Source organism: Eutrema salsugineum, unplaced genomic scaffold, assembly GCF_000478725.1.
Source record: "Eutrema salsugineum unplaced genomic scaffold, Eutsalg1_0 scaffold_2, whole genome shotgun sequence".
Lineage (NCBI taxonomy): Eukaryota > Viridiplantae > Streptophyta > Magnoliopsida > Brassicales > Brassicaceae > Eutrema > Eutrema salsugineum.
In genome coordinates, this window is record NW_006256829.1 from 11712184 (window position 1) to 11737009 (window position 24826).

The 24826-nt window shown below is 35.4% G+C and overlaps 5 protein-coding genes and 1 non-coding gene across 7 annotated transcripts; 2 read left to right on the forward strand and 4 right to left on the reverse strand.

Moving 5' to 3' along the window:
- The first annotated feature begins 1021 nt into the window (after positions 1–1021).
- On the forward strand, positions 1022–2730 carry LOC18016485 (thylakoid lumenal 17.4 kDa protein, chloroplastic). Its single transcript, XM_006401635.2, has 4 exons — positions 1022–1172; positions 1537–1670; positions 1949–2195; positions 2268–2730. Exons 1-4 carry the CDS (start codon positions 1055–1057, stop codon positions 2489–2491), a joined length of 723 nt encoding a protein of 240 aa, XP_006401698.1. The 5' UTR covers positions 1022–1054; the 3' UTR covers positions 2492–2730.
- Positions 2731–2879: 149 nt separating this feature from the next.
- On the reverse strand, positions 2880–2950 carry TRNAG-CCC. The gene has a single exon. It is a non-coding gene; the product is annotated as a tRNA-Gly (tRNA).
- A 636-nt stretch (positions 2951–3586) lies between these two features.
- Positions 3587–4603, reverse strand: LOC18016486. The gene is made up of 3 exons (XM_006401636.2): positions 4463–4603; positions 4111–4169; positions 3587–4028 (listed from the first exon to the last, which is right to left on the reverse strand). Exons 1-3 carry the CDS (start codon positions 4530–4532, stop codon positions 3900–3902), a joined length of 258 nt encoding a protein of 85 aa, XP_006401699.1. The 5' UTR covers positions 4533–4603; the 3' UTR covers positions 3587–3899.
- A 3559-nt stretch (positions 4604–8162) lies between these two features.
- LOC112086845 (ubiquitin-conjugating enzyme E2 28-like) lies at positions 8163–9932 on the forward strand. 2 transcript variants are annotated; one of them, XM_024156892.1, is made up of 4 exons: positions 8163–8294; positions 9241–9355; positions 9443–9570; positions 9675–9932. In XM_024156892.1, exons 2-4 carry the CDS (start codon positions 9244–9246, stop codon positions 9930–9932), a joined length of 498 nt encoding a protein of 165 aa, XP_024012660.1. In that variant the 5' UTR covers positions 8163–8294; positions 9241–9243. The 2 variants fall into 2 exon arrangements, with proteins under 2 accessions (XP_024012660.1, XP_024012661.1); XM_024156893.1 differs by having other exon boundaries at positions 9712–9932.
- A 2566-nt stretch (positions 9933–12498) lies between these two features.
- On the reverse strand, positions 12499–16752 carry LOC18016487 (importin subunit beta-1). Its single transcript, XM_006401637.2, has 3 exons — positions 16618–16752; positions 13443–15864; positions 12499–13344 (listed from the first exon to the last, which is right to left on the reverse strand). The coding sequence occupies exons 2-3, from the start codon at positions 15848–15850 to the stop codon at positions 13146–13148; spliced, it is 2607 nt and encodes an 868-aa protein (XP_006401700.1). The 5' UTR covers positions 15851–15864; positions 16618–16752; the 3' UTR covers positions 12499–13145.
- A 4579-nt stretch (positions 16753–21331) lies between these two features.
- LOC18016489 (acyl-CoA-binding domain-containing protein 1) lies at positions 21332–23673 on the reverse strand. The gene is made up of 6 exons (XM_006401639.2): positions 23041–23673; positions 22587–22689; positions 22361–22464; positions 22009–22100; positions 21828–21925; positions 21332–21741 (listed from the first exon to the last, which is right to left on the reverse strand). The coding sequence occupies exons 1-6, from the start codon at positions 23502–23504 to the stop codon at positions 21565–21567; spliced, it is 1038 nt and encodes a 345-aa protein (XP_006401702.1). The 5' UTR covers positions 23505–23673; the 3' UTR covers positions 21332–21564.
- Between the last annotated feature and the right edge of the window lie 1153 nt (positions 23674–24826).

Sequence of the window (24826 nt, forward strand, 5' to 3'; positions counted from 1 at the left end):
TAATTACTAGATTTTGACTACTTTTGAGAAAAATCACCTATAGAATTTTTAGTTATTCAGATTTTTATTAAATTTATTAATAATATAAAATTGAAAATTATAGAAATACACAAACATAACTAAAATAGTTTACTTAATTATACTTTTACTGTTTTTTATTTTAATTTAAATAATTAAATTAAAGACCAAAAAACAACACTCATAGTAATAAATAATAATTTTTAATTAATTTATATATGTATTAAAAATAACATATCATAGTTTTAAGTATTTACTTATAGATTATGCTCTCTCCTCTCTTACTTTCATCTTTGAGAGAGAGAAGTGTTTAAGTGTAAATTTCCGATTAAAATTATATTTACTTTCTCGATAAACTAAAAATTTTGTTTGTTATTAACTTTCTACTTCTTTAGATTTAATTTTGTTTGGTTAGTATTTTTGAATGTTTTAATCGACTTTTTTATATGTTTATAAAATTGTTAATTCTGGAAGCTTTTAATCGACTTTCTCGAGTGCTTGCTATTTCTTCTATATGTAAGGCAATTCTTCGCTCTTCTTTAAAGGTTATATCGAGCTAAGGTTTGTTATCGAGGATTTATCAAGATGATGCGGTATGAAGAATATTCTGGCTTCGATCAACTGGCATTTATTTTTCGTGGCTCAAGATTTAAATGTGCATCACACAAACCTTCAACGCCTAGATCGATCATATGAGATTTATTTCTGTATACCTATGGTTTCACTTTCTATTTTTTTTAATATCTATCTTTATTTATTTATATATAAAATTCAAAATTATATTTATGTACTTTTAAGAAAATTTCTGAAAATAAAAGACAATTTAAAATTTTTACTGGCTTCTTGATATTAAATGGAAAACCGAAAAAAAAATGAATGGACCGAAAAGCTATCGGCCCAATTTACATCCGGCCTAAATCGTTATGGGCCTCAATCTGATCTGTCATGCCACGTCATAGGCATGATCCATAACGAAATGATAACTCTACGGTTGTCAGGAGTTCGGAGATGGCAAAAGCTCAAAATCTCAACAGCCATGGCTTCGCTTCCTGTTCAGTTCACCAGGAATCATCTCTCTACACCGTATTTCTCCGGGAGAATCCGCCGCTCCGACTTCAAGGATCCAAGATCTTTCGTAACTGTACATTGCTCCGGTAAGTATGCCTTAGCTTTCCGCTGCATTTGATTGTGCTTTCTTTCATATGTTTCTGCTGCTTCTAGGTTTAGCGATTCTTCGGATTTCCAGAAATTTCACTAGTTCAATGTATCTGTAGCTTAATCGGATACTGAAATCATCTGAGTGTGTGGGTTTATCTTTGGTCTCTGACCCAGAATTTGCTAGAAAGCATTCCATGATTTGATTCTCATTGTCAGTGAGGGAAGATTCTTAGATAGCTCTTGTGATGTTTATTTATAGCCACCGATATAGTTATGTCAAAAGTCGTGCTTTTATGGAAGCCAAAGCAGTGAATGTGAATGATCTTTTTCTTCTTCTTCCGGTTTGCATTGTGGTCTCAGCTAGAGAAAACAGAGACGATGGCCAAGGATTCAAGAAGAGTTTGTTCCCTGTGAAAGAGCTTGGATGTATCGCTTGCGCCGTTCTCTCTGCTTGCACTCTTACAATGGCTTCTCCTGTAATTGCTGCTAATCAGGTCAGTGACATCATTTGTTCTTCTCTTTTATGGTTAGTGTATGACTGTATGTATGAGAACTTGGATTATCATGTTAGTAAATGTCTCACTTAAGCTATAAACCTTTGTGTGAATGATCCTTTTCTTAGTGTTAAGAATGTGCATTGTCATTGGAATTTCGTTTTTCTACATAGTGATTATGGAGTGAAACCAATTGTAAAGCTTACGGATTGATTAAGAGGGTTATAGATAAAATGTGTTTTAAAGTTTCAAGAACTGAAACAATGGTTTTGTTTCAGAGACTTCCACCGCTTTCAACAGATCCAAACCGGTGTGAACAAGCGTTTGTTGGTAACACGATAGGTCAAGCAAATGGAGTCTATGACAAACCACTAGATCTTAGGTTCTGCGACTACACAAACGATCAATCTAATCTCAAAGGAAAGACACTCTCTGCAGCTTTGATGTCAGGGGCCAAGTTTGATGGCGCCGATATGACTGAAGTCGTTATGTCAAAAGCTTATGCCGTAGGAGCAAGCTTCAAGGGTAACTAACATCAGTCTTATGCAAAAAGCATTTTGGAACCGAAATGTTTAATGCTTTGCTTTGATATTGCAGGGGTGAATTTCTCGAACGCTGTTATTGATCGGGTGAATTTCGGGAAATCTGATCTGAAAGGAGCGGTTTTCAAGAACACTGTGTTATCAGGTTCGACATTTGATGAGGCAAATCTGGAGGATGTGGTCTTTGAGGACACAATCATTGGTTACATAGACCTTCAGAAAATTTGTAGGAACGAGTCAATAAACGAAGAAGGAAGACTCGTGTTGGGTTGCAGATAGAGAAGAGACAAGGCTTGGTTTTGATGTATTTATACGATGTAAGAATTTGAGATTTGACACAAAGAATGTATGAACGAAGTAAGTAAAGGTTCAAAGGATAAGTACCCAGGAGAGTAAAGAGGTTGTATAATTTTTATCATCCCTGTAAATTCTGTAACCAAACGAAGGCTTTTCTCTGTTCCTCGATGATTTACATACACAGATTAATGTGTAGATCATGTGTATGTCTTTTCCTTTAAGCAGCCGAACCAAAAGCTAATGTCACTTTCTGGTTTCTACGCTTTGACATATACTACACAAATGAGGAACGATTGCAACTTCCGATGGCAAAAAAAAATAAATTATAAAACTAAAAGGGTAAATGCATAAAAGGTATATAAAACAAAAATGCGCATCCAGGGAATCGAACCCTGGTCAGTACCGTGGGAGGGTACTATGATTCCACTACACCAGATGCGCTTTTGCTATATGTTGTCTCTACATGTATATTTATAAAAACATTTTCTTTGACAACGTTCTCGGGATTGTGTTTTGTGTTTATATGCAGTGGCGAATCCGTGGGGGCAGCTACCACCAATAAATAATTGATTTCCTTTGCTAATTTCTTGAGTTTGAGCTCTTATCAGTTGTCACCACCAATAAAAATGTTATATATGCCCCCAATAAAAAACCAAATACATATGCATGTTATATATATACCTCCAGTAAAAAACCTTTCTAGATCCGCCCCTGTTTATATGTTGAGGTTGAAATGATAGACTCCGTAAAATACTATAAGAAATTAGATTCTAACATTTGGATTAAGTTGCTACTACAATATTTTACAGACTATTATTCCTAATGTAATCAGATTAAGTTAAGTTAAATAGTGTCTGTTATTTAGTAAAACGTTCAACTAACTGGCTAGGAATCTTACTAATCAGCTACATCCGAGTTTAACAATTGATCTAGGCGCTAAAAGTTTAAGACAATAAAATTATGTAGTTTTTTTGGTTATACTGGTCGTCGTTGCATGGATGGTGGAACTAATGTTCATTTTTAATCCTCTTCAAGAAAATAAATAAAACTCCTCGAGTTATGTTTGAACAAAAATAGCCATAACAATCTTTATTTGATATCCGATATGACGAAGTACATAGATATGTTAAGAAAATAAGATTATAAATATTAATTACTGATATAATATATCTTGTCACTAGTCCTCCTTTCACGAAGCGTTTCCGAAGGCCGAAGGGTATTGTACACTGATGATCTCATCCTCAAACAAAATGTCAGAAAAGGAGGATACATACATACATTCATATATATTATATATATATATATATAGATATTAGTTCATGTGCTAATGATAATACACACACATATAAATATAAATATATATATATAGAGAGAGAAAGAGTTGAATGATTCAAGGCTTGCCACCAGGCCTCCTTCTTGGGTCGTGCTTAGGGTTGGGACCTGCGTCGTCGTAGTCCGCTGTCGAGTGGAACATCAACTTCCTGTGGCTCATGATCTTCTTCCCTTTGTTCTCCTCACTCTTTATTTTACAAAACCAGATATTGTTATTATCAATATTTTGGCGCAAAACAACATCCACATATAAACAGAAAATACATTACCTTGTAAAGCATAAATCTCTCATGCATCCTTGCACTTCCGAGCTGAATAGAGCTTTCCACTATAGGTAAAAGAAAAAATTTGTATCAGCGGGTTGTATATTCTTTCGAAAAAAATAATTTATATAATTAAAAACACTCTTTTATTTTCATGTGTTATTATTTCAGAGAAAGAAATGGAAATAATATTCTTTGGTGTGGCACCACAAATATTATTAATTGTGATGGATGCATGGTAGACTTCAAGGTGAAGCACCCGATTTAACTATGGAGAAGAGAGATAATGTTGGGCTTCAAGGTGAGAATCCCTTTATCCAGATTAAAATTTGACAAAGATGGAATATGAATATATTACCAAATGATGAAGAGCAAACAATGAGGAGTGTGAGGAAGAGGAGAGATAGGGGATTGATCCTTAGAGGCATATTATGGTTTTTGATGAGTAATTAATCTATGATAGTTAATTACTCCTTTTCCGTTTAAGGGCGATGGAAATGGGTTTCGATATGAGAAGATGGGAGAAGGCTAGTTTCCATTTTATAAACGGTCAAGTTTATGTGGTGGAAACGTTTTTGTTCCATATAGAAAATGGTCGTGATGGTGATGATGATGACCATTACAATGATACTGACCATGACTAAAATGGTTGGTTCTGTTTATGATACTGAAAACATGTAAAGCCCTTATTAAAATAACTTTTTTTATAAAATGATGCCAAAATATATATAACTTTAGAATACCACGTGAATATCGATATTTTTAATTGCAAACCAAAAAAAGGGTTTAAAACAGTGGTGAGAGTAACATCAAAAGATGATGATAGTCACAAGAACAAAAAAGAAGAGAATAATGAGATGAAATTAGATGATATTGGGATAATGCAATGAACCCACAAACCCTAGAAAAGGCTAAAGAAAGTCAACTCAGCTGTTGAATGTGTTACGTCTCCCGAAAAGGACACTTAACGCTTACCTCTATTTATGCTTGTGGACAAACAAGTATATTAACCAATAACCACATTTTTCTGCATGACGTTGCTCAAATTTCGATCATTCTTTTGTATAAGCATGTGAATTAGACGGTTTAAGATATATATACAGTAGATAAAAACTTGAACTATACCGGTTATTGAAATCAACAGGACTAGTTTTATTTTTGATACAGAAGTTTTAGACTGTGGCTGTAGATTTTAATTTTAGGCTGTAATTGTAAAGAATTTTGGCTGTAAAATAATGATTGTGACTTAAAACAAAAAAATAAAAGTCACAAGATTATAGAAATTCTTCACGTGCATTTTATAAATAACGAGATGTCGTTTAAATTTTATTTTTCATGGCACTAATTAATTACACAAACTGAAATTTCTAAGACTTTTGCAAAAGAATGTTATATCTTAGGGCGCACATGATTTGCATTTCAAATCAAACATGTTGGTTAGTCAGATAATGTATTAAATGTTTTAAATATGTATATGGAAATATAATTTTTGTTAATTCATATTCCCTCAGTTTTATATTAGTTGTCGTTTTAGAGAATTTTGTTTGTTTTAAATTAGTTGTCGTTTTTCAGTTTTCAATAAAAACTTTATTAGTTTTTTATTTTTTTTATAATTATTTTTATTATATAATTTGTTTTATTATTGGTTGAATTGTATTTAAGTAAATAATTAATAATATTTTTATATTGCAAAATTAATACAATTAATATTTTTTTAATTTGTGTGCATAACTTTAAAACGACAACTAAATAAATTCGGAGAAAGTATGAAAATTATTGGTGTCAGGTACCAAATTACAATATTCAAAAGATAAATGAATATTGGAATATTAAATTTTGGATATTATAACATATCTTTTTGAAACTGATGAATGTTTCAAATTGTTCGCAAGTTGGACCATTTTAGAAAAAAATATAATTTAAAATTATTTACCCCCCTTTGTTAATATAAAGGAGTATGAGTTTTGATCCTTTTTATATTCTTAATTTACCTTTGAAATTGGTTGTCACTAATCAAATCAGTTTCTTCTTACATCTAAGTGCTGTTTTAATCTAGACGAATTTAAACGACTTTAATCAGAAGTCAGAACAACCATTTTTTACTCTAAAGAATTTCATTTGGTTTCGTCGTTTTATCTATGTTTTAACTTTTAAGCCCATTGGTTCCACCACTTTTTTCCTATACAGCTGTAGTGTATTATAGGTTCGATGGAGTGCACCACGTGTGTGCTCATAAGTCAAGTCTACTTATCGACGCAAAATTTCATTGAAAATTGCATTCTGCTAAGATAATTGGGTCCATTATCAAAAAGGTATATGGGATCATGCCAAACTCGTACGTAATTATTGTTAGTTTTATTGTTGTTAATGATTCATGATCATAAACGAAAGTGAAATTTTCATACCAAACAAATACGAAAACGTACTTGAACACACGATTTTTTTTTCTTTTTAACAACTAACTCTAACCCAATATTAATGTAATAATTGAGTTACAAGTTCTTTCAACACTTTGTGACTGAAAAATTAGTTGTCGTATACAAATCGCCGATACAGTTGAATATGAACATAAATAATCATGATAGTAATGCGTATTATAACTATATCTTATCTTATTCAGTATAAACCGATAAAACGTGGTAGGCAATTTGCTAGGCAGAAAAGAAAACCTGTTTTAAAAGTGGATCGGTATGTAATTATGAATTGATTCATAAAATGTTTAGGGAAGATTTCAAAATCCGTGGTGCCAAACAATAAATAATTAGATACAAATAAAGAGAAATAGTGGAACTAATCCTTGCATTTCGGCCTTCACAAACTTTATAGGAAGTCAACTAAGATTGAGACAGACATAGTGAGTGGCCTGCAAATGTATCAGAGAAGTGCATCTTTTTAAGTGACCCATTATAGTGAGAGACCACTACCCCCAAAATCTTATTTTTAATTTAAGATCTTGTCTCATAATATTATGAACTTTAACCTAATATCCTCAGCTCTACTTAACTCTACTAAATTCCCAATAACCAAAGAACTTTTACCCACCCCCCCCCAAAAAAAAGTCACCTAATGAATAGTTATATATTACATATATATATATATATACATCATATGGTCTTCCATTCCCTAACTGTTTGTAGATTTTCATTATTATTAATTATTAATAGAATATCATTTATATAGTTATGATTTAGAATCTTGAATATCAAATTAGTCAAGAAGGTTGAAATTTTTTTCTTCTATTGTTTACACCATATAAACATATATACGCTTATGATCATAGCTCTTGAGTGTTTGACTAATTGATTATAAGTTATAACTAATGTTTTCTTTTAAACGGTCCGATCAGTCTTTGTAAAACTTAACCACTTTCTTGACTAGTTATAGCTCTTCCGTCCGCAACCACACAGATTATGCAATGACTATGCGTGACTTCACAAAAGAAACAAAAAATTGGAAATAAGGACAAACGTGACAAGGAAAAAAAAACAGATATCAGTGTGTCGGCAATTTATGTTGTGTTTAAAAGAAGTGATGAATAAATAAGTAACAAACTGCTATATTAACAATGTTTTTGTTTGGAAACAACGTACGTGTCTTAAGCTGACTTTTAACCAACATAACAAAAAATATTAATTTCATTTACTTAGGTGTGTCTATATAAAGTATATATATATTCAAAACCAAAACCAATAATTATAGTTATCTTTTTTTAAAAAAAAAATAGTAGATAATCCAAACGAGCCCAACTAATCTCACGGATATGCAAGTTCGTGAGGTTACCTGCGTGGGAAAGGTAAATATTTGAGCTTGAAGGTCTGGTATATATCTTGGTCACTGTATCTAGTAGAGATCTTAGACCAGGTCCAGTGGTAGTCCGTTGGACGGATTTAGCTCGAGTTCTAAGGTGAAATGAATTTTAAAAAAAAAGAAAAAAGGTCCAAAATCAACGGATTGGTCCATCCGAAAGAATCTGATGAACCTGCATCCCAGACACGTGGCGAAGCTCGTCATTTTTGGGGAAGGGAAAATTTTTTTTCCCAAAAATTCATTTCTCCTTCCCGAGTTTTTTTTTATTTTCTCTCTTCCTCTCCTACGGCGATTCTCGTCGCCTCCATCAAATCCGTCGAAACCGTCGACTTTTGCCGGTGTAGTGGACAACCGAAGGTCGGGCTTCCGTGATTATTGTCGAGGTAAGCGTTTCTTCTCTTCCTTTTGCCCGATTTCATTCGATAATGGGAAATTAGGGTTTGGATTTCATGGGGAAAATTTTCAAATCTCTAATCGGTGGTTTAGGTTGGGTTATTAGTGTCGATTTCGAGTCATCTCACTTCATTCAAACACGAAAACGATTAGAAGTTAATATTTTGAGAGATTTGAAAGGAAATTGAAATCGGTGAAATTAGGGTTCATATGAAAAGGGAAAAATTTTGGGGCTTTCATTTGGGATTGTAATTGGGGTGTAATACAATGAAATTAAATCGTTTTTCACTTGCTTTCGAATACAAATTCATGTTATACTGTCATTTGGTGAATTTTTTTTCCGATGAAATTAGGGTTTTTTCATTTTGGGGGAATTAATTGGGGCTTTTCTTTGGGGTTCAAATTGGAGTCTAGTTCTTCCATATGCATTACTCGTGTGTATGTTAAAATGCATTAACAAAGCTGATTATGTGTATTGGGGTTGCAATTGGGGTGTAATTCAATGAAATTAGACCCTGATTAAACTATTTCGGAAATGATTTAATGGTTTTAAGCTTTCAATCTGAGTTTGGTTTCGATGTAATTGGTGTTTCCAACTATCACTAGCATCATTCGTCTAAATGTTTAAGGCATTATCGAATATGATTTTGTGTTTTCGATTTTGTGAGACTTTAAATGCCTTTCTCGAATATGATTAAGTAGTTTATGGGGTCCATATGATTCGATCTTCTGTTTTTTGTTTGGTATATGTGATATGATATGATGATATTGCTAAATCGATGTGATATGATATCATGATATGATATATGTGATATGGTATGATGTACTGAATCGTTGTAGTTGTTTAGATGCTCGGTAGTGTATATTAGTATCAAAATGTTTTTTGTGCTATATCGTTTGTCTTTGTATTGTACTGATCCCTTCTGTTTTGGGCAGATAATGCCAAGCTACAGCAGCGGTTCATCGGAGGAGGAGGTCCCGTACTGGGAGAGAGCCATCACAATGCAGAAAAAGGAAATTGAGAGGGTTAAGAGCCCGCTCTACAGTACAGGTATTTCGTTTCTGTATTACGCTTAATTATGTTGTTTCCGAGTTTTGAATAAAGTACTAATTTTTTTTGTTTCACACATATGATTAGGCCCCGTTGATGGAAATATGTTTTATTGGGAGGCTGTGCTTTTCGGACCAGCAGGATCGCCTTACGAGAACGGAGTCTTCAAAATCGGCATGCACTTTCCTCCAGAATACCCGTTCAAGCCACCCAAGGTATGACGCTTTAAACGGTTCTCATATTTTAGTAATCGGTTGCTAAATAATTATTTTCTCTTCCTAAAACTCGGAAAAGATTCATAACAACCCGATTTCTGCAGGTCTTCTTCATAACCAAAATCTTTCACCTCAATGTAGGAGATCGTGGACATATCTTCCTTAGGATGCTTACTAACGACTACTTCTCGCCCATTTACACCATCAATCAGATTTTCATTAAACTTCATGAGATGCTGACAAACCCAGAAATAGGTGAGGGGGACTACTATGATGAAGATAAAGCAAAGCTGTACAAGGAAGACAAGGCGGGGTTCGATGAAACTGCTCGAGAATGTATTTTGGAGCACGCTAGGGCTTGAAAACAAATTCTGTCTATCTTTATTTTATGTTCTGTTGTTATCCAAACTCTAATTAGTTTCAATGTTTATATAAAAATATTGTATGTTTTTAATTTTTTTGTATTATTTTGTGTTTTTTAAATTGTATCTTTTAAGATTATGGGTAATGATTTGTATTTTTAAATTATAATACTTGTGTTAACAAAAAAAAATTGTTAACAAAAAAAATAATAATATTTTATTTCGAATGAATTCCAAATTGAGGTTCACTACTAAAACCATAATTTTACCCGAAATTTGTCCCACACAAAGCAAACCAAAAATATTAATTTTAAAATCAGATGAACCCCATAGAAAGGTTCACTACTGAACGTGCTCTTAGTCCACTAATCCATAAGCAGTGATCCAAGTTCCGAGCGAGATTCGAACCCAACCTCGACGAGATTACGTCTTAGAACCTAGGTTATCATCATTCTATCTGACTACCATCGCTGGACCAAAACAATATTTAAAATATTGTATTTACCAAAAACTTCGAACCTAGAGCTTCCTAAGTAAATCGAACCTTGGACCATCAAAATTTTATTTATTTGTCTTTTAATCATCTATTTTAGTATTTATTGCCTAATTTTCAAGAAAAAAGTGAAAATTAATGTGGTGAAATTGGAACAGACCACAGTGTTAAGAGATTGTCATATTGCATTAGTCTCTTCTTCTTTTTTTGCTACAACTGTAAATATCATTAATAATAATGAAAATTAGTTTTTACAAGAAAGCAAATCTAAGATCTATACTACCTTGGCAAAAAAAGAAATAAAAGACAAAATTTTAAATGGTTTAGTCTCTTAAGACGGCATTTTCCTCTACACTTCACCGAAAGCATTCCTTTAAATGGTTTTTTCCTTTTAAATATTGGTAACTTAGTCTTCAAAGCTTAAAATCTAAAAAATCTAAAGTTTCCAAAGAAAAAGAGTTGTACGTCTTAACATAAAGATAAAGTACACACGCAGACATTTTTATTAAGTATGAAGAAAATCGTCGCGGACCACATAAATGTGTTGCTGTCTTTGTTTTTTTGCGTATAAATTTGGGTTTAGTTGGACAGTATTTTGACAATAGAAAAGCCCCACTTAATCCCACGAATTTCAACTCCATTTTTATCCTGAGAGTGGTTTGTCCTATTCCTCTTGGACGTTTAGCTAGTTTCTATGTTTAAAAATGCGTATGTAGTCTATATTATTTGATTGGAATCTAGATGAGTGTGCATCACAGTGAAATTAAAGATACCAACAGATTTGTGCAATGACTTTGACATTAGATATTTAATAATTCAAAAGAAAATTTCGACTGATGTCAGAATGTTTTAGGTCTAATACAAATTAGAGCTGGAATTATTATCCGGTATTCGGTATCCGATCCGGTATCTGGTCATATCCGATCTATAAAAAATGAATATCTGTGTAGTTCGGATCCGGATCGGGATAGTGAAATTAAGTATTCGGTTATTTCGGATACGGATCCGGATAGTATAAAATTTTGAAATCGGATATCCGTTATCCGTATGCGTTTATTAAGTATTTATTTATTTTGATAATATTTATTGAAATTTATATTGCATGATAATTTTCTATTTCAGATTATGAGAGAAAAACATGAAAATAAATAACACATGAATATGAAGATAAATTAAATTCTCTATTACTATTTTTTCTTTTGTTATGTAAACTTTTAAACTTTGTGCTATTTAAATGCTATTTGAATGCTTTTTAATTTTTGATATTTATAATTTTTGCTATGTTGATACATTTAATTATATATGTTATCTCATTATAAATTTTACAAATTGTAAAATTTTTTAAAAATCAACAAAACCGGATATCCGGTCGGATAACCGTAAATATTTGATTCAAACCGGATCTGGATAGTAAAATATTCGGTTCAAAACCGGATCCGGTCGGATATCCAGAGTTTTGGATCCGGATCCAGATTGTAAAATTGATTATCCGGCAAATCCGAATCCGGATCCAGATACCTTAAAAAGTTTGGATATCCGACTCCGTTCCAGCCCTATTACAACTGCAATATAGAATTTAAAACATATCTAAAATGGTCAATATCGTTTCAAAAATTATTTTACTTGTCTATATTCATTCATTTAAATTTCACATTTTGGAGAAAGTAAAATCTTCTTTTAAGATTTTGTAAACATCGGTTCTGTTTCAGCTGCATTTGGCGTTTGTTTAGAGTAGAATTAGTTGAAAAGATACAAATTTAAACGCAAACAAACAATCAAAATTGGTATAACAAAAGTTTTGAGAGCAAAGTGAGTTGTTCTTCTTCTTCTTCTTATCTTGACTCTTTAGAAGAAGAGTAAGGCAGTGGGCTTTCTCCTATTAACATGTGACCTTTCCCTTATAGTTCGAGCCAATAATAAACGATTGAAACTAAAATTGATGTGGACCTCTTTTGACCCTAAAGACATGACACCATATAATGTTCCTGTGAAATAGAGCTTTATGCTAACACCAACTGTGATAATTGCAAACAAAACAAAGTCTATATATGCAAACCCCTACACTGCATCAAAAGATCAAATAGACAAGTGAAACTTTTTTATATAAAAATAAAAATGTGAATATGCTTTTTTAATCAAACATACAAACCCCCAAAAGACAACTGACAAAATGATGATGCAAAGACTGCAACTAACCAAATAATAAAGGAAAAAAAGAAGAAAAAAAATCAAGGGATTGTCCTCTAATAATGCCCCACCACTTGATAAAAACCCAAAGACCAATCCCTCAAAGGGGTCGAAGAAGAAGAAACATATGAAAGAAAAGAAAAACAATTTTTGCTTAATGTATTTAATGATATAGCTCGATGTAAAACTTTTGTCCCAAAACCACCACCAAAACGACTCTTCCTCCTCCTCTTCTTCCTACTCTCCGGGGGTTTCCTTCCCCGGGTTAATGATACTCTCCTCTCCTCTCCAGTTTCATTATTTACCCAAAACTCATCATTTCCCCAAATCCATGACTCAACGGTTCCCTGACTGACCCCAGTAATGCTGATGATGCAAATGAAACTGATGATGATGATGATGATGCTGATGTGACTCGGCTTGTTGCAGCTCTACCCCTCCCCGACTCAAAACCCACCCAGAGATGCATGCAGACTTTACTAAAAAGCAAAAGGGATTTTTCTTTTTTGGTTTCAGGCAAAGAAAATGAGCCTTCAAACAGATATGGCACGGGTAATGGCATGCTTCGCCCATTCAGCTGCTTCTTTAATTGTGTGATCTTCAGAGGACAAACATTCGTTTAAGAAGTCTTTACTCGACACTGACTGTTGTATCAAACCACCCACATGACTCCCTAGTGTATCCGCTAAATCTCCTAACACCCCAATCGCTGTCTTCATCACCACCTCGTCCCTGTCAAACAACACCATTTATCACAAAGAATTAGTATTATTATATGCAATGCAACGACTAAATAGATAAATTTCAGTTGGTCGAAAACAGAGACTTACATGTCTTTCTCCATGTATATACTGTCCAAAAACTGGAGGATATGTGGTGCGTAAGGAATCAGGAGCTGGGTTTTGGGAGAGTTCTTGAACCCTTGAAATATGCCTGAATAAGCTTCGAGGATCCCGTTTCTCAATGAGTTTGTGTACTCGGTCATCTCATCATCAGCTCCAGACGCGTGAGCAGATAATTCCGCTGCGCTCTGAAGCATCGGCATTGAATACGCGATGTACTTCTCAAAGTTCTCCCCGATAGCAAGTGCTATGTCGCCAAAACATGAGAATATCGGCGGCTTCACTGATCGGTGCAACTGGTTGCTCGACAAATCTTTCAGAAGCTGCGTCATTATCCCGTCGCAGTAAGGTAAAATCTTGTCCTCCAATGCTCTGCAGATATCCCCAACAACACCCACAGTAACAGCACACACTTGGTACTCTTCAAAGTTTTGAAGACCCATCTCCAAGTACTTGTAAAACTCAGGCATGTACTTGGCAAAATCTGGACCTGCTGCATAAGCAAGCGCACCAATGGCAAGCATGGCTTCCTCGTGTGCAGTTGCACTTCTACAACCAAACACCCTCAAGAAAAGTCCCATCATTTGATCTGCATACTGCATGAAAACATACTTGGTCGGTTCAGATCCCAGTTTCTGTATGATGACCTGCAAGCATCCACATAAAAGTCCCTGGAGCTCATTTTGTTTCTCCCTCTCGTCAGACGAAAGCTTCTCCCCTTCCAAAGTATTGTGAAGTTCCAACATTATCACAGGTACTAATTGAAGAACCACGGTTGATGTTTCATCAGTCGAACACCTGACAACTTCATTCAAAGCCTCGTACGCTGCGGTTCGCAAACGTGATTCAGTTGCGTCCTCTCTGTGTGCAACAGCTAGAAGGGACTGAATGATTTCCTGGAAGAAGGGTGTTAATGGAGAATTGGGACCGATATCCTCATAGCCTTGAGCAAGGAAATACAGAGCCCCACAAGCCTTCTCTGCAACATTAGGAGCATCTTTCATGGTCTGGATCAGTACTGTGATAATCTGCTGGCAGTTCGCCTGAGTAATTATGGGCGTCTCGATTGTTGAACCATGAAGAAACTCAAATATTCGACCAAGGGTCCATGCAGTTGTGTCTTTCACATGGTTACTTGGGTCCTTCGTTAGAGCATTGAGCATAAATGTTAACGCTGCGTTAACAATGGTCATCAGCTTATCAGCAGACGGGCCCTCCAAAATGGAACCAAAAGCATAAGTTGCAGCTTCCCGCTCTCTCCAATCAGGCTTCGATATTTTCTCTTCGATGAAAGGCATGACATGAGGAACAATGTCGTCTCCAACAGCCCTAGCAACCAAACCGAGGCATGTCCCACCAGCCATTGCGATATTCCAAGCACCTTCGTCCAAATCCTGATCTTCTTCTTGCTTAAGAAGAGTCTCCAAGAGCAGAGGCACAAGCGCAGGGAGAGCCTGTTTGGTGAAATAGAAGCAAGGAACATCGGATTCCCCGGTGAACTCACCCCCATATTCTTCTAAGATGTCAATCTCTTCGTCACAAATAGAACTCCAGAATTCAATTGCCTGTAGAGCAACGGACTCGTCATCTTCTCTCACAGCCTTAGCTGTGATGTTGAATATATCTTGCATATAATGCGCCAGCTTCTCATAGTATGTGGATGCGATTGAGACCAAACACTCAAAAGCCGCCTGCCTAATTTTCACCTCAGGGGAAAGGGTTGCTTCACAGACGACTCTCATGATATAATCACGCTCCATGTCGTTGTTGAAATTTGCCTGGGCGAATCCCAGAGCCATGTATAAAGCACGGGTTGCTGCAAGCCTAACATCATTATTTCCTTCAGCAGCATTCATACCCTGAACAACAGCTGTGAGTATCTTATTTACATGCTCTTGTTCTACAACATCAGGTGAGACTTCTTCACAGAGGTACCCAAGAGTCTCCAAAGTGGCTTGCTTGACATGAGCTGGTAACTGATGAATGTTCGAGAGAAGAGATCCGATTAGCTCAGGCCACTGCTTCTGTGGCAACTCAATACCTGCAACCTTGGCAATGACCTGAGATGCAGTTGAACGAACATCTGGCACAGGGGAGGAAAGTGTCTTCAACAAGAATGCTCTGATCTGAGACTTTGTTGACATGTCAAGAGACAACCATCTCTGGACAAGCTCATACTTCCTGTGTTGTTCCTTAGCATCAAGAGCATTTTTTAGGACTAACCCGGCTAATTTCCTGCTATCTACCGGCTTGTCATCATTCGCAAGCTCTCCAGCAAGTGACAACAAAAACCCTGCAAGGTTTTGCTCCTGAAACTGTTTGAGACTTTCTTCAGCGTGTTTACGCACAGTTCCATCGATCGACTGAGCATTTATGAGCAACTGGGTAACCTCCATTGCCGCAAGTTTAACTGCAATAGTAGTAACATTCAACAAATCAGATATTTAGCAATAATAAACAGATCTTCCTTTTCGTACAAATTTCTAAAACAAGAAGGAAAATCCTTACATGAGATAGCTGGAATAGCATTAAATCTACTAAAAAAAACTTCAGAAACATAATAAATTTTAAAAACAACCTAGAAGAAATCTTGATCTATCACGACACTAACCAAACACATATACACACAAAAAAAAGAACGAGGTAGCAACTATGACAAAATCAGGTGAAGCCAACACGATGAAGAGGCTCGTTAAAATCCAAACTTGCAATTCTAGAAACAAAAAGCTTCGAGTGTAAAAAACTTACTAAATCACTATCGCCCGCGCCTAAACTTGCAAATGAAAACGCAATGGATCAAGTAAACATTAAAAAACAAGCCATGCCCAATTAAATACTTATCAAAGTCGATTAATATAGAGAGAGAACACACAGATCCGAACACAGAATCGAATACAGGATTAAACCAAATTGAAATTCAACTAGGAAGACCAAATCAACTAGTGACTAAGAATAGATTGATAAATAAACCAAAAGCTAACTAGCAAAGTATAGAGGCGAGAGATTTGAAATCCTAGAAATTTGTATAAAATCGAAACAATAGCTGGAATCGATGATTAAACGATTTTGAGATCGAATCAGAAAACTTAGATTTGGGAACTAATGAATCCGAGGATGGATCTAATTCGAGCATGTTTCCGATAGATGTAGTGAAGAAGTATACCTAGAATCTCGGCGGCGCCGATCGGATAAAGCGGGAATCGGGGACTGAGAGACAAACCCTAGAAGCCCAGAACGGAGAGAGAGAAGAGAGAGAGAGAGAGAAAACAGTTCCAGCGAAAAAGGGAAGAGAGAGAAGAGAGAGGTGGTAAGAGAAGATTGGACTTAGATTAAATATTAAAAAAAAATTTCGGCAAAATTAATGAACAATTATGTAAATCTTTGACGGCTGCAATTTATGGATTCTTCTAATTTTGAAATTTGTTTTCAATTTAAGGGTTTGTTAAGTGAATCATTAGTTTAGGAAATACAGAATATAGATATTTATACAATATTAATATTCAAATTACCCGAAGAATTTTTATCTGGTGTAACCATATCGTACATCGAGTGTTGGGTGGTCCTTATCTGACCCCACCTAAAATATTCTCAATCGTTTCCATTTGCTGACATCGCTGGATAATCAACGGTCCAGATTGTTAGAGATGTTTTACAACGAGATCTGAAGAAGAAGATTTATCCTTCTGTCTTCCGAAGCGGAGAACAAAAGGTACAAAAATAAAATAAAATAGTACTAGCTTTACATCAAGTCTATGCAATAAAGCAAATTTTACAAATAATAATAATAATACATTATATAAACACACTTAATTTTATAAATTTATAAATTATAACTAATCAACAAAAATTAATTTTACAATATGATTACAAGGGCTGAAAAACATGAAGGGCCACAAGCCAGAGAGAAAATCATATTAAACTTTATTAAGTTTGCTGTCAAAGAAAATAAGCTTTATTGGACTATGAATTTCTCTCTATGGTTCAATATATAGTAACCAATAAAACGAGTTACTATATGCAAATGCACAGAATTGAGGAAACAAATAGTCTTCTTGCTCAAACACAAGCAATGTAAGAAAGAAAGGTCAGAAAGCATCTCTGTTTCAAAAACCAGTTTTGAGACATTAAAAACACACTTCAGAGATTAAAAAAAACTCTAATTGGAATAATCCATCTACTCTCGCATAGAAGACCACTCTAATTCACAAAGATCAAGAGGCGAGTTTCCTTCCATCTTCGTCTTTAATGGTTACATCAGCTTTTTGCTTTACTAGAAACTCTCACACACACCAGCTTAGTGTAGAGAAGTCTGGCCTTCATTGTCCTTGCATAAAACAAAATTATAGCAGCAAGAAAGAACATAAATCTGGATTTCTGGTGAAAGAATTGGATAACAGTTTTTTTTTTGTAAAATTTACTTTAGCATTAACATCGGCGTTCCTATCAACCAGAGCTTTAGCAACATTCAGGTGGCCACGGTCTATAGCCCAAAGCGGTGTTCAACCTTTACTGTCTGGAAGTTTCATGGAGAAACCGTGAATGTGAGATCCCGCTCTCTTCTTTCTTTCCGAAATCAGACGGACTGACTATCAAATATATGAGGATCCGATTTCATCTTTCATCTGGATTGGCTATCACCTCTGAACGTCCCAACCGTCTCTTCCAGTGAGTCCAACGCCCTTTTCTGGGCTCATGGGCCCAACGTTCTCTCTCTTGGTCCAAATGACAGTCGGTGCGTTAGTCCAGGAAGTTCGTAAGACTTGTCTACTGTTCCTGTAATCACCACATGATCTTTTCTTTGTGTTTTTTCTTCGCTCACACGGTACCGTGGACCACTTCCCGATAGTCACTCATTCTGAGATTGCTCATAGCTCAAACACGCTTAACTTTGGATTCTCTCAAAATCAATGCCTGAAAAGATAAGTGCACTTTGATGACATAGGTAATCAAATCAATTCTTATAAGCATGTTTCTATATACTAGAAATTAGGATGTTACAGTGAAATTCTCCAAAGCAAATGGGAACATTTATGAAATGATATAAGTATATGTAAAAACTTATCTCTTGCATTTACGAAATAGGAAAAGCTCCCAAGTACTTATAAAACTCAGGCATGTACTTGCCAAAATCTGGACCTGCTGCATATGCAAGAGCACCAATGGAAAGCATGGCTTCCTCATGGCTTCCAATTACAATATCTAAATCGAGTTATCAATTTTGATTGAGTTTAGATTTAATCTGTTTTGGACTGGCATTATATTGATTGTTATCTGTTTCATCATAATTTTCCTCTATTTCATCATATTTCAGAATATATGCTTTGCTTTTCATAGATTCTATCGAACTCAAAATAGTTTCAATAAACTGTTGTTTAGTTGTTAAAAAAGTTGTCGCAGAAAAAGAAGAAAAATTCATGAATATAAAGAATCTTATTCTTGGAAGATTCAGAATAGAAACACACATACGTTATTAAGAAAACAATTTAATTTTCTATTTTACTCCTTATATTATATATGGACGCTGTGCCATACTACTCTCATAAAAAAAAAAAATGGGACATACTCTCATTTTTGTTTCCCCATATAAATTCCCCAAATTATCTTTTTTTAAAAAGGACATCGATTTTTTATTATTTACAGTTTTTGACATTTTATAATTTTTTTAAATTTCAATTTGATTTGTTTTTTTTAAAACAGAAAGCCAAATTTAAAAAAAAAACCTGCAGCTCCTCCCCTCTTCTTTCTTCCCCGACGATCAATGTCGAGCACACCCACATTGAACACATCGAGCTGATTCTGTAAACCATCATTGAAGCTGATTTTTCCTTCTTGTTACAATCAGGTTTGTTCTAAGCTTTAGAAAGATTAATGCAAATCCTTTAAATGCATTGTTTAGTTGATTTAGGGATGAATACAAAATTTGTTCGATAATTTGGTTTGATTTTGAATTAGTATCCGTCTTCACTGTCTGGGTCGATTAGGACATAAGTTTTGGTTGAGTTACATTATATTGAATCAGACTGTTTTGTGTTTTTGGTTTGAATGTTGTGTCGGCATTGAAGCTCCAGATTTGATATAACTGTTAGAACTAGGTATTACTGATTTCCTTGTCATTGACTCCATCTTTTCATCTACATCATTCAATGTTACTTTCTTCTTCCCTTCACCAAAATGCTTTTTAACAAACTTACTACTATCGCCGTCTAACTTTTCGTAGTTTTCTAGATAGCTTCGACAGTTCAATCTAGAAATAAGTCTTAACTCTTTCACAGAATACCGGATGGACACCTCATTCACTACAAACCAGTATTTCTTCTTCTTTCTTGATGACACCATCCGTAAAAGGAGCATCCACATCCCCTGTGATTTATGGTTTTATTCCAAGTACATGTGGAAGAAGTGCTTGAACTGAGGATGCGTTTTCAACCACCTCAACTCTCTAACATCTAGCACTTTTTCCAAAGTTTTCACAACTTTCTGAACATAGCACCTTCTTGACAGCTTGATGTTCATATTTTACTTACAGGGTTCAAAGAACATATTCGCTGGTGGTATAGCTTGGAATCGATGAGTTTATCATATTTATTGTTTTATCAGAATTTGAAGACAAAATGTCATGACCAATTTTTGTACAATCATTTTTCTTTTCTTTCTTATAGTCTTTTAAATCTTAGAACTAGCTATATGAGTCTCTATTAATCTTAGCACAACTCTATTCATAGGAATCGGAGAGATTTGAGAGACTAGGAGAAAACAACTTAAACACTAAAACAAATTCACTACTAAATATTACTACAACTGACAAACTCTTACTACAAGCCACCTCACCTCTTTTTAAAAGAGTCGTCACTTTTCTTGGGTTTTTTTAAAAGAGTCGTCACTTTTCTTGGGTTTTTTTGGAGGAGAAGTTTTTTTCACGCAAGACATTGGAGATGTCCCCATTTTTCTATCTAGGTCTGAACCTTTCTCTGTCCCTGCTAGTTCTTTTCTGGGTTTGTTACCTAACTTCGTTTACTTCATTGATTTCGATGAAACCGCATTTGCTGATCTGAATTTTGGTTACATCGCTGGTGCAACTAATGCTACACTCCCGGCACCTTACTATATCCCACCTCAAAATATAGACTGGTAGTTTGGAAGTCAGATCGATAATTTATTCAGCTCGTGGAAGAAAGTGGCCATTTATTAGCATATGAATAAAAGAATCAAACTTTCTGATATCGAAAGAAAACCATCTAAAGCAATGGGATCAACCCTATTTTTGTGAAGCACCAGAAATGTTAAACCATGTTACATCCTTGTTGAACATATATCCATCGTGAAACCAATGAATATTTACATACACAATAAACAACAACATGTGAGCATTGCATCCTCTATGTTACCTGAAACATTCTATTGACACGTTCCCTCATGTTTCGTTTACTACGGTTGTTGGTATCTGAAACCGATCCGAACCGGGTATATCGGATCGGTTCCGGTGTGGATTTTCGGATCCGGTTAATATGCCGAGGCCTAACCTGAATATTAGTTTGATGAATTGTTACTCCCATTAACATTTAAAATATGGTGATTCAACAAGCCTATTTCTCAAAACCTTAAACAAGGGTTTGAATTTCAACTCCAAAATACTATTAAGGATAAAAAAAAACATCACTAGGATTTGAAAAGCTATATGTAACTCTTCAAAATCAAGGAGACGACAAACAAACAAAAATGTATCAAATATGGTCCTTTACCATTTTCATTTGATCTCCATGTTCCCCAAACTTTAAAAGTTAAATGGAAACGTTTTAGGACTAGACAATCCCGGTTTATAGTTCATGTGGTACAAAACTGAGAAAAAAATCTGATTTTTTAAGTTTTGCTGTCAAAGGAAAAACGTATTGAGCTTTATTGGGTTATGATGATCTCTCTCTCTCCCTCTCTGGTTCAATATAGTAACCAATAAAAACCAGTTACTATATGCAGATGCATAGAATTGAGGAAGCAAATATCTTCTTGCTCAAACAGAAGCAAACTAGAACTAAGAAGTAAGGTAAAAAAAGCATCTCTGTTTAAAAAAAAAAGTTTTGAGAGATTTAAAACCACACTTTAGATACTAAAAACTCTAATTGAAATCCCTCTGCTCTCGCATAAAAGACCACTCTGATTCACAAAGATCAAGAGGCGAGTTTCCATCTTCATCTTTAATGGTTGTATCAGCTTTTTGCTCTACTAGAAACTCGGCGAGAGCTTCTCTTTCGCACATAACAGCGTAGTGTAGAGAGGTTTGGCCTTCATTGTCCTATACACAAAAAAAAAGTTTGTCAGCAAGAAAGAAACATATAAATCTGTATTTCTAGTGAAAGAATTGGATAACAGTTTTTTTACTTTAGCATTAACATCGGCTTTCTTATCAACCAGAGCTTTAGCAACATTCAGGTGGCCACGGTCTATAGCCCAATGCAGCGGTGTTCTTCCTTCACTGTCTGGAAATTTCCCAAGATGGAAGAAACCATGAAATTCTCCAAAGCAAATAAGGAACGTTTGTGATATAAGTAGAGAGACTAACCTCTTGCATTTACGGGTATGCCATTTTCTATGCATTTCAGTAGATTTTCCACTTCTCCTTCTCTAGCAAAGGCGTGAACTGCATCAATCTTCCTGAAACATGAAAAGAAAAGAACAAAAAGCAAGAATGAACAGAGCTTCTGCAAAAAACTAAATTACATCCCCAATGTTTCTTTGATCCATGGATATATAAGTTGTTAAACTTTGTACATAAGTGGTATGAACATGAGGTCAAAATTATAACATCTAAAGAGTCTTTCTCTGATCTCGTCAAGTATTATTAACCATGTAGAGAACTCGGGAAAAGAGTTCAAAGAAATCAGAATTTGTAGCTAAATTGCTTAGAACCTTACAACTCATTTTCGGATTCCTCTTCATACACCAATGAGCTAAAAACAGGTCCCATGGCTGCTCTAGAGTTGGAGCCTGAAGCATCACCACTACGATTTCTTCCTTTCTAAAACGTCACAACAAAGAAAACAAACCAAGAATCAAGTTAGAGATTTAACAAAGGAAACAGATCATCCATAAACAGTCCAAGGAAATGAAAAATAGCAGAAGATGTAAAAGGACAAGTACCGAGCCACCTTCTACCCAAGCAGGGTACAACTGAGTAACAAGATCGATATACTTCTCCATTGCTTCCTCAGGAGGCATAGCACCCAGTTTCTGCCATGCTTGCCTACAACAAAAGATCATGACTAGTCTCAGTCAATAAAAAAATGCATTCCTAAACATACAGAATACACCAAAATCTGCAACATAACCCATAGTTCATCAATCAATACAACAACAAAAGCAACTCTTTTTTATACTTTCCTGAAATCAAGATGTGAACTTTCTTTGTTTTATGTTATTTTGATTGATCAAGATGTGAACTTGGTGACATCAAAGATACACCCATGACTCCAATATGAAGAAACACGAATTACCTCTTACGAAAACATGGTCAATCAATCATCTTCATAGCCAAAACATTCGAAGCACACACACAGAAAAAAGCTTTAAAATTTTGTAAGTTGAAGAGACAAACCACTTGGCACGAGCAGTCATTTTGAGAGCTGAAGGTTGTGGAGCAGTACAAGGTCCTTCAGTGGCAATCTTGTAAAACCCGTAAAGCTGAAGTTGCAAATCGTTTGATACTTTCTGTGAAAGCCGGTCCGATGCAGCAGCAGCCACAAAGGCCGTCGCAGCACTGAATGCCTCGTCAAGCTCTGTACTTTCCACACCTTCCCAATCGTCGTCTTCATCGTCATCATCATCATCTTCATCACCTCTCAAGCTACCTTGCTCCGCCACGAGAGAATCCGTCTCGCCGCCAATTCCGGTTGAAGATTCGACCTTACGATAATCATTCTCCGATTGGGTCTCGTGGTTGCGAGTGAGGGAGAGATTCTCGTCTTTAAACGCGACGAGGATAGAGATTAGCTTAGCGAGAAGGTAAGCGAAGATCAAACCCAAGATAACAGACTGAGCAAGCTGGTACCAATCACCCATTTCTCCAAATCGGAAAATACCAAAAAAAAAAACGAACGAGATTCAAAGACACCGAACACGAAATCTGAGTGAAGAAACGCTTAATTTCAGTGAAGGGTCACAAGAACGCAATCTCCAGAAACAAAAAGGACGTTCCTTTTTTGTTCTTGTTTTCACCGCTTCACTCAAGAATTCGTTCTGTTTTTTTTTACGTTTATTATTATTATTTCTTTCTCATTCTGGGCTTTTCTTTTGCTGAAGACAAGACGCCAGAGAATCACACAGAAGACAGAAAATGCCCAACACAACCTTAAATTGCTGGTTCGGATATAAAGTCTTTACTTTTTTGGTTTTTTTTCTTTACGGATTCGAAACCGGATGGTTTGGCCATTCAAACGGTATAGCCTCAATCACAGAGTAATAATCTGTAGCAATGATCAAGTGATAATAGAGATCTCTCAGGCTTTGTAAGGTCCACAAGATAGTTTTTTTTTTGGTAAAATGTCACAAGATAGTTCTGCTTCTGCAACCAACCTATTTTCCGAAATACGAAAAGCTTCTCTTGCGTGATCAATGACATAATCCAAATGATCTCTAGTTAACCAAATGGAGGAGTTTTACATTGTTTAAAACATTGTTTTCTATCTTTCCATATACCAAGGAGAAGTCTTTACCTGAAACAGAGTCTCTCTCAAAGACTCCTTCGAAGATTGGACCTAGTGACCAAATGAAACTGGGCCAGAAGAGTTTTCAAAAGGGTAGGGGTCTCTCTTGCAAAACATTTCAAAAGGGTCTCTTCCTCTAAGTTGTTTGAGTTACAAAGACGCCTTCAAGCAGTCTCTAAGAATAAGAAATCTATGGTAGAATACCTCGATGAGATAAAGAGTGTTTGTGATCAACTATCTTTACTTAGGAAACCTGTTCCAGAAACGGTGAAGATTTTTACTGCGTTACACGGCTTAGGTAAGGGATATGAGCCCATTAAAACGAGGATTGAAGAGGCTATGGATTCCCACCAAGGTCAGACCTATGAGGATGTTGTTCCCAGACTCATTAGCTACGATGATTGGCTTCGAGCTACAATGTCCCACCACATTTGGCTTCTGATGGAGCCTCTGGTTTCTACAGCAACAACAACAACCGTGGAAAGGGAAACAGAGGCAGAGGCAACTTTTGTACAAAAGGCAGAGGTTTTCACCAGTAAATCTCTTCCTCCTCAAGCTCTAATGGTGGTTTAGTGTGCCAAATCTGTGGCAAAATGGGGCATTCTGCACTTTAAGTGTTGCCAAAGGTTCAACAATAGTTACCAATATAATGGACAAACCAAGTGCCTTAACCGCAAT